General features: G+C 33.9%; 1 protein-coding gene across 1 annotated transcript in view; it reads right to left on the reverse strand.

Annotated features, from left to right (window-relative positions):
• slc35a2 (solute carrier family 35 member 2) overlaps positions 1 to 9,890 on the reverse strand; it is a 15,778-nt gene extending 5,888 nt beyond the window's left edge. Inside the window, exons 1-4 of the mRNA XM_051116288.1 lie at positions 9,631 to 9,890; positions 7,472 to 7,654; positions 4,377 to 4,528; positions 2,156 to 2,850 (exon numbers count right to left, since the gene is read on the reverse strand). Of these exons, the coding sequence (XP_050972245.1) occupies positions 2,156 to 2,850; positions 4,377 to 4,528; positions 7,472 to 7,654; positions 9,631 to 9,715 (1,115 nt within the window). The 5' untranslated portion in view covers positions 9,716 to 9,890. The remainder of the gene's footprint in view (positions 1 to 2,155; positions 2,851 to 4,376; positions 4,529 to 7,471; positions 7,655 to 9,630) is intronic.
• Between the last annotated feature and the right edge of the window lie 305 nt (positions 9,891 to 10,195).

A 10,195-nucleotide genomic window follows, 5' to 3' on the forward strand; every position in this document is an offset into this window, starting at 1 on the left:
GAACAGTTTTGGCATATTTGTATCAAATATGTGCACAAAATTGTTTGTACAATACATAACATACGATAAATCCACAAATCTTGATTCATTTTTTGCATCATAAAAAGAAGATATAGTATTTGATAGTATGTACAGTGTAAGAACTATATTAACATATATAGTTACCATTCAGTCACAAGTTGATTGAGAAAGGCACAGCGTTAACCATTCGCTGGTTAAGCAAAACTAGTCCCCCTCACACACAGACACACGCATATGTGCACACAATGAAAACAGCCTTCACTAAGGTGCCATTTGGTTAGAAAATGAGCAGGTTAGTCCATTTCCAGCATGGAAAGAGCTGAAAATGCCAAAGACAAGGGTGGTAATGCAAGAATCTGCATGGAAACAATGTGTTAAGAGACTGCCTGTCTGTAGCTGATTTCAATATTTTAGTGGAGTTTTTTCAGACTTGTAAGGATGGAGTCCCTTAACACATTGCATTATGGGTAAGGAGGACTGGTGGAGATAAAAGTTTGAGATGAATGTAACTTATAAGTCCCTGCAAGCTGATTAAAAAGCATCCCTTTATATGACACATTACTATATCAGCCCAAAGTCACCCAGAATGAGACCGAACTCAACAAAGTGCCACATTGCTGCTACAGATACGCATGAATCAAGCTCTTTGCCACTGTACAAAGTTTATAGGTATTGCCATGAGGTATTGCCATGTTTTAGCTGGAAACACGGCAGACATTCACACAGCTTTTCTCAACCATTTTTTTCTTTGTCTTTATTTACACAGTTAATTTGGCAAAGAACTTGTAGCATGTAGCATACAGAAGTAGCTGTGAGTGAATCTCACAAAACCTGTCAAAACGATGCCTGGGTTAAATTTCACACCAAAATCAAAAGAATCAGATACAGTGCTAAATACATTTATAAATTAATAAATATGATTAATTATTATTATTAACCTGTTTTTGTTGACCATTAAGATATTTATACTGTGATTTTTGCATTATTTTTTTAAAATAAAGAAAATTCTGTTCCTAAATTCTTATTAGCATAAAGTACAAAAAAAATTACACATTATTTAAATTGTAAAGCATTTATCTCTCATGGTAGTAGGTGTTGCATTGAATTTAATTAGTTGATTTTAACAATAATAAAAAAAAAAAAAAAAAAAACAACAACTTTGAATCCAGAACAAGATAATTTGCAAAAAAAAAAAAAAAAAAAAAAAAAAAAAAATTATATATATATATATATATATAAATATATATAATGATGAAGTAGTTAAAAAAAAAGTTTAAAAAAAAAAATTATAGATCATGTTAGCAGGTATTGTACTGAATTTATTTTATTTATATATTATATATAAAATACATAATATATAAATAAAATAAATATTTAATTTTTATATTAAATTGTAAAGCATGTATCATGGTAGTAGTGTTGTATTTAATTTAATTATTTGATTTTAACAAGAATTTAAAAAAAAAAAAAAAAAAATCCAGAAAGGATAATTAGCAAAAAATGGTTAAAAATTATTTTTTCTTAAAAAAAAAAAAAAAACAAGTGTCAGTGTTGTACTGAATTTATTTATCTTTTTTTATTACTTGCATTGCTTTGCAGGAACACAAATTTGGAAGTTAAATGTGCTTACGTTTCACAATGCAAACTTCTGTAATGGTACTTAATAGGCTTTTTTTTTCTCTTAATTTTGAAGTAGAAGTTACAGGTTTTGTGAGATACACCCATTAGTTTTCAAGTCAATCCAGCCCAAGGTTCCTCCACTCAGCAGTAGCCTGACAATTGTGTTCACGTCATCTTCCCCAAGACTGAGCTGTCTAACAGGAAAAGGTTGTTTAAGGCAAACAGGGAAGGGAGGTGAAGACGTTTTAGAGATATGCCTATGAAAGTGAAAAATGCCACTGCTTGTTTTTGGTTTTTAAAAAGAACAGAAACGGCAAAACCAACATCTATGTCTCTCTGGTTTGTGCTTTCCAAACAAATTAAGTGCCACGTTCATGAACGAGCTAGTCTGAACCAGATGGTTAAGTGTTCACAGAAGCACCCAAACCCACAGCAGCAGAGAGAAACGAGACAGAGGAGGAGGTAAAGAGCGATTAATGGAAGGGGACACAGATTTCATTTCACCAGCACTGACTTTGGGAGGAAAGCATCCAGCTCCGAGTCTCCTCCTTTGCTGTGACTAGATGAAGACGTGCTGGTGCTGGAAGTGCTGGTGTTTGGTTTGGGGAGACTGTACATATACACGGCTCCTATGACCAATCCCGCGCCCAGCGTGAAGATCAGGTCCACATGGAAGCCAAAGAGGTAGACGGACGTGATCGTGGACACAATAATGGAAAAAGAGGTGGCGAAGCCTTTGAGAATGTTGTCCGCGTATTTTACGACGACAGCTACCAGGAGGCCGCCGAAGGCCTGGTTGAAGATGACGCCCCACACCATGGGCGTGTAGCCGAACAGAAAGCCTTTTTCGGCAATAGCGGCGCCGTCATTCCACCACATGCCGAGGAGACCCAAAAGAGTTCCGAAGATCCCGAGCTGGATGTTTCTCATCCACACCGAGGCCGAGCTGCCCTTCAAGATCTTCTCGAAGTAAACGCCAGCAAACCCGGAGGACAAGCACGAGATTATCACGGACACCAGGCCCTTGAAGTAGTTCTGGTTGGTGGTGATCACAGCCTCCTTCTGTTTTCCGCTCTCCTGCTCCACCTGAACGATTGCCACACCGGTGAACAGCAGAACTAGCGAGATCCACTGCATTTTAGACAGACTCTTGCGCAGCATGAGCACTGAAAACAATGCTGTGGTCAAGATCTTCAGCTGATATGTGACCTGCAGAAAAAAAAATCTAATTAAATACCATTTCAATTTTTGATCAGTTTCAAAGCTTCTGACAGCTTGGTACTAAACCTAACCCGTTTTTGGAAGAGAATATTGGTTAAATATTGTTTAAAACTCTCTCATTAAACTGTATTTTCTTTTAAATATCAGTGTTGGCCGCTAAAAATATTTAATATATTGTAAAACATATTTTTAATTGCATCTATGATTTAGACTTAGACAGAAAGTGTTAGATAGTACACTGGCGTTCAAAAGTTTGGGATCAGTACGATTTTTTATATTTTTCTTTTCTGCTCATTAAGGCTGCGTTTATTTGATTAAAAATACAGAAAAAAAACAGTAATACTGTGAAATATTATTGCAATTTAAAATAGTTGTTTTCTATTTTAATATACTTTAAAATAAAATGTATTCCTGTGATGCAAAGCTGAATTTTTTAGCATCATTACTCCAGTCTTCAGTTCCACATGATCCTTCAGAAATCATTCTAATATGCTGATTTATTATCAATGTTGAAATATATATATATATATATATATAGGAACCTGTGATAATTAAAAAAAACAAACAAAAAAAAAACAACAGCATGTGTTTCAAATAGAAATCTTGTTTCCAACACTGATAATAAATTAGCATATTAGAATGATTTCTGAAGGATTGTGTGACACTGAAAACTGGCTGTTGAAAATCCAGCTTTGCCTCACAGATATAAATTAAATGTATAGTATATTAAAACAGAAAACTTATTTTAAATTGCAATAATATTTCATGATATTACTTTTTCCCCTGGTATATTTGATCAAATAATTCTTGATTCTGAATTAATTAAATAATTTAAAAGATTCGATCAAATAATTCCAAACTCTGATTCACTCAAAAATATTCACAGAAGTTTCTGTGTATTAATATTAGTAAAATATATATTTAGAAAGTTTGTTATGTGTCGTTACATTATTCGAAAAATACATACAATACACATTAAAATATAATTCTGCTCAATTACTGAAAAGTAGCATAGAAACAGTGTTGGTATTGTTAACATAAAATTAAAAATTGTTTTTGGTTATTGAAATAAAACAAAAACCCAACTTGTAAAACTGACAAAAAAGAAAATTAGAAATGCTGGCTTGGCAGTTAACTGATGTACTAAAACTACTAAAACAAATAAAAATCAAATTTAAAAACTGAAAAAATAATGAAATGACATAAGCATATAAAATTACTAAAGTTTACTAAATGACTAAAGCCAAAATTAAAATGAAAAATGAAAATACAAAAATAAAAGCTAATTCAATGTTAATACAGTATTATAACATATAATAAATAATACTAAAATAACATTGCAAAGATGTTTTTTGTGAATTTACATTTTTTTAAGAGAGGATAACAAATGATCATGCAACATTAAGATTTTAGAAACCTTGATTAAGATCATAAGCAGACTTAAAATGTGAAAAGGAGTGAAGAGGTGAGAGGAAGTAAAGGAAGGGCATAAACAAATATTGGAGCAGTCTTACCTGGAAAGTGGCTGCTGGTAAATTGGAAATGGCCACATACTGCAGGTTGTTTTGTAAAGTGTAGATGAGTGACGGAACTGCTAACTTCAGTGTGTCCAAATACTGTACGACTATAGAGTCATACAACAACGATATAAAGGACTTCACATTACCTGTATTTACAAAAAATGAGAAAAGACACATTATTAGACACACTGCAGCAATACTACTACTACTGCAAATGTTTTTGTATCTCAGTGTCACATGATCCTTCTAATAAAATTATTTAATGATCAAGAAAGATTTCTTATGTTTGATAGTTGTGATATTTTTTGAGAAAATATTAAGGTGGCATTTCTTTTAAAATTTAAATCACAGTAGATGTAAACTAATAGTCAAAAGTTCTTGAACAGTGAGATTTTAAAGTTTTTTTTTTTCAGATGTCTCTTCTGCTCACCAAGACTGCATTTATTTGATCCAAAATACAGCAAAAACAGTACAATTTTGAAGTATTTTTACTATTTAAAATATCGGTTTTCTATTTTAATATATTCCAAAACACATTTTAATGCTGAATTTTTAGCATCATTACTCCAGTCACATGATTCTTCAGAAATCATTCTAATATTCTGATTTGCTGTTTTTTATTATTATGTTGAAAACAGCTGTGTAGAATTTTTTCTGGTTTCTTTGATGAATAGAAAGTTCAGAAAAACAACATTTATCTGAAATAGAAATCTTTTGTAACATTATAAATCTTTTATCTTTTTTTTTGTATGTATGTATGTATGTATGTATGCATGTATATCCCGAAAAAATGTACTCATGTGTTTCAAATATTGATATAATAATAATAAAACATGTTTCCTGAAACAGCAAATCAGCTTATTAGAATGATTTCTGAAGGATCATGTGACACTGAAGACTGAAGTAATGATGCTGAAAATTTAGTTTTGATCACAAGAATAAATTACATTTTAAATTATATTCAAGTCAGCGCCAATAGCCTTGTGGGCAGCGTGCTGACATACAGCGCTGTTGCGCTCCGGGCATCCCGTGTTCGAATCCTGGTTCAGGGACCTTTTCCAATCCCGCCCCCATCTCTCTTTCCCACTTCGCTTCCTGTCACTTCTGATCTGCCCTTTCATATATATATATATATATATATATATATATATATATATATATATATATATATATATATATATATATATATATACATACATACATACATATACACTGAATTTATTTAATACACGAGTTTCAGAATTTGAGTTGAATTACTGAAATAAATGATGCACAAAGGTGCATCTCAATAAATTAGAATGTCGCGGAAAAGTTCATTTATTTCAGTAATTCAACTCAAATTCTGAAACTCGTGTATTAAATAAATTCAGTGCACACAGACTGAAGTAGTTTAAGTCTTTGGTTCTTTTAATTGTGATGATTTTGGCTCAGATTTAACAAAAACACACCAATTCACTATCTCAACAAATTAGAATACTTCATAAGACCAATAAAAAACATTTTTAGTGAATTGTTGGCCTTCTGGAAAGTATGTTCATTTATGGTATATGTACTCAATACTTGGCAGGGGCTGCTTTTGCTTTAATTACTGCCTCAATTCAGCGTGGCATGGAGGTGATCAGTCTGTGTCACTGCTGAGGTGGTATGGAAGCCCAGGTTTCTTTGACAGTGGCCTTCAGCTCATCTGCATTTTTTGGTCTCTTGTTTTTTTTTTAATTTCCTCTTGATAGATTCTCTATGGGGTTCAGGTCTGGTGAGTCTGCTGGCCAGTCAAGCACACCAACACCATGGTCATTTAACCAACTTTTGGTGCTTTTGGCAGTGTGCCAAATCCTGCTGGAAAACGAAATCAGCATCTTTAAAAAGCTGGTCAGCAGAAGAAAGCATGAAGTGCTCTAAAATTTCTTGGTAAACGGGTGCAGTGACTTTGGTTTTCAAAAAACACTGGACCAACACCAGCAGATGACATTGCACCCCAAATCATCACAGACTGTGGAAACTTTACACTGGAATTCAAGCAACTTGGGCTATGAGCTTCTCCACCCTTTCTTTAGACTTTAGGACCTTGGTTTACAAATGAAATACAAAACTTGCTCTCATCTAAAAAGAGGACTTTGGACCACTGGGCAACAGTCCATTTCTTCTCCTTAGCCCAGGTAAGACACCTCTGACGTTGTCTGTGGTTCAGGAGTGGCTTAACAAGAGGAATACGACAACTGTAGCCAAATTCCTCGACACGTCTGTGTGTGGTGGCTCTTGATGCCTAGACCCCAGCCTCAGTCCATTCCTTGTGAAGTTCACCCAAATTCTTGAATCCATTTTGCTTGACAAGCCTCTGAAGGCTGAGGTTCTCTCGGTTGGTTGTGCATCTTTTTCTTCCACTCAACTTTCTGTTAACATGCTTGGATACAGCACTCTGTAAACAGCCAGTTTCTTTGGCAATGAATGCTTGTGGCTTACCCTCCTTGTGAAGGGTGTCAATGACTGTCTTCTGGACAACTGTTAGATCAGCAGTCTTCCCCATGATTGTGTAGCTTAGCGAACCAAACTGAGAGACCATTTTGAAGGCTCAGGAAACCTCTGCAGGTGTTTTGAGTTGATTAACTAATTGGCATGTCACCATATTCTAATTTGTTGAGAGTGAATTGGTGGGTTTTTGTTAAATGTGAGCCAAAATCATCACAATTAAAAGAACCAAAGACTTAAACTACTTCAGTCTGTGTGCACTGAATTTATTTAATACACGAGTTTTACAATTTGAGCTGAATTACTGAAATTACATGTATATGTATATATATATATATATTTTTTTTTTTTCCTTCTTCAAATAGGAAGCAGCTCTTTTAAATAGCAAAAATATTTCACGATATTGCTGCTTTTGCTGTATTTTAGATCAAAAAAATGCAGGCTTGGTGAACAGAACACACTTTAAAGAACATTAAATCTTACTGTTCAAAACCTTTTGACTGGTAGTGTATTTATACTGTTCAAAAATAACACAAAAATTATTGTGTTACTCTTTGAACCTAATACACATTACGTCACAGGCTGCACTGTAACATGACACCATGTGTTTCCAGTGAACACACCTCTCTTCTGTATCAGGATGATTACCATACAGGTGAGGACTTTAAGAACCTCTGCCATCACCACGGCTGATGTAGTGTAGAAATGATCTCCTGGCAACGTCCGCACATAACGGATGCTGAGGATGAGCGATGCATTCTGAATCACCAGAATCGCCAAACTGATGTACTTCAACTTCTTGTTGACTGCAAGAGACATCATATTCTAGTCAACTTTTAGTCAAAACTCTTTTGACAGTGCGAAACTAGAACATCTGGAGGCAGAATTAATGGATCTGAACACTGACGCCAGAATTATGGCAACGTTTCACGCTTCTGAATGAGGCCACTCAATGTTTAGTTTGTTTTTTCACTTATGACACACCTATACACGTCGACAGTGGGCGAATGTTTGCTCTATCCAGTGGCAACACCCTGCTTACAGACGCTTCATTCATACAGTAAACACTTTCCTAGTTCATTTATTAACACAGTTCACCAGCAAACTAAGTACCAAACAGCCAAAACTACAACATTATCTGACTTAAATCACATTAGCAAAAGCAAACATTTGACAAATCTTACCAAAAAAAACAAAAAATAAATTCTTTACCGCTGTCTTATTATTAGAGAGAGTACATGTAACAGAAAAGTCTTTAAGCTCAGTTTTCTAAAGACAGCCTGTGGACACTTTACACCTGATGAACGGGAACCGTGAAAGTTATAAACTTGTTTTGCTGGTTTTTCAATGCGCTGATATCTTTTCTTCCTTAAAGAATGTCATAAATCCAGACGTACTGATGGAAGTGTGACACACCCTCTACCACAGTGTCAAAAGCCATCAAGTGAAAAGATGGCATTACAACAGCAGTTCTTGAGCATTTTTACACAAACAAGGCAGTGCAAAGACAGTGAAGCTGGTAAATAAAGTCAGGTACAAATGCATTAGTTATGAACTAACAATGAGCTTTTTTTTTTTTTTTTTTTTTTTTTTACAGTATTTATCAATGTAGATTGTTGGTTTATAAATATAGTATTGTTTATTGTTTATTCATGTGTTCACAATAAATGGTTAACTTCTACATCTTGAAATGTAAAAACTATACAGAAATAAACAGAACAAAGTAGAAAGATGTGCAACTTTCTCAAAGTAAATTTGGAATCACTATATTTTTTAAGAAAAAAACAAAAGCAAAAAATAAACATCGTTTACCTTTGCGATTTAATAACTCATACATTAGAAGGTTAAAGAATTAGAAATCTAACATAAATAGAAGGAAAAAAAGTGACAAACTTATTTGTATTTTGCTCTTGATTTTCATTATTTGGGCTCAACACCAAAAATGTCCCATGGTAAACCATAACCAATACCATGGTACTTTGATACACACTACTGTATTAACATAGTACTTCATAAAATGCTTTTTAGTGCTGTCAGACAATTAATTGTGATTAATCATATAAAAAAAAAAAACTTCTATTTTGGATATGTATTATGTATATATAAAAATAGACACACATACAGTAAATATTTAGAAAATATTTACATGTTTATATTCATATAATTGATATTACATATAAATATATTTAATACATAAACATAACAGTTTTCTTAAATATATCCACGCATGTCTGTATTTACATACAAAATAAATGTATACAGTACACACACATACACTACGTAAACAGAAACTGTATTTTGGACGCGATTAATTGTTTGACAGGACTAGTACATATGCATAAAATCTATGGCACTATGACATTTTTATTTCTAATAGTTTCCAATAAAAACAGAATCTTTGAATTTCACTTTGCTGAATACTTGAATGATTGTCAATACTCATGAACCGTGGCATTTATGCTAAGATACTTTAAAAAATACCATGGTAGGCTACTTTTGGTAAGAGCTGTTATCATATGGCAATACCACAATTCCATATTCATATACTATGTTATTTACATTGTCCGTCAAACATTACCATGATATACGTCCAAAAAACATGGTAATATCAGAGTACGACTTTATTAGAGGTGACTAAGGAATTTGGGTGGTAACTATGGCTACCACGGCACATTTTTTCACTAGGTGAGTTGAATTCTTCGTTGCATGCACACAAATTAACGAGTGCTTAAGCAGTCAGATGTTCAAATAAAAAATAAATAAATAAAACGATGTTCCTAACCTTCATTCTGTCTTCGAGCGGATGTTTTATCTTCGGTGCCTCTGTTAGGACTCTCATTGCTTGCTGCTGCCATCGTCATCATCATCAAACCTGAACCCAAATCTGCCCACAAACTCACACGATCCGCTCGACCTGTAATAATTACAGAGCTTAATGATGATTTCCCCGCCGCTGCTCCATGAAACAGCTTACAGATGCAGTGAACGAGGTGGGAATGATCAGAGGTGCTCGAGGAAAAGTGTTGACGTCTCCAAACACACAAGCACTTCCTGTTACTGTGTGCAAGAGCTGCGACCAATCACGCGTGTGCGAGATCTTCTTCACTTTCTCGGGTTCAAAATTATGGAAACTTTTTAGCGCCGCCTGCAGGCTCGGGTCAAACAATTCAAAGTACCCAAAAAAAGTAAAGGTTTAAAAAAAATTATCACAAAAGTGCCACGGTATTAGCATTGCATTTTACCGGATAAAATATGTGAATATGGTAATTGTATATATCATACAACGTTAGTGTGGTAAAACCATAGTATTTTAACAGGTATTACAGTACTAAATAAATAAATAAAAA

This window comes from Labeo rohita, chromosome 8 (genome assembly GCF_022985175.1).
Source record: "Labeo rohita strain BAU-BD-2019 chromosome 8, IGBB_LRoh.1.0, whole genome shotgun sequence".
Taxonomy (NCBI): Eukaryota; Metazoa; Chordata; class Actinopteri; order Cypriniformes; family Cyprinidae; genus Labeo; species Labeo rohita.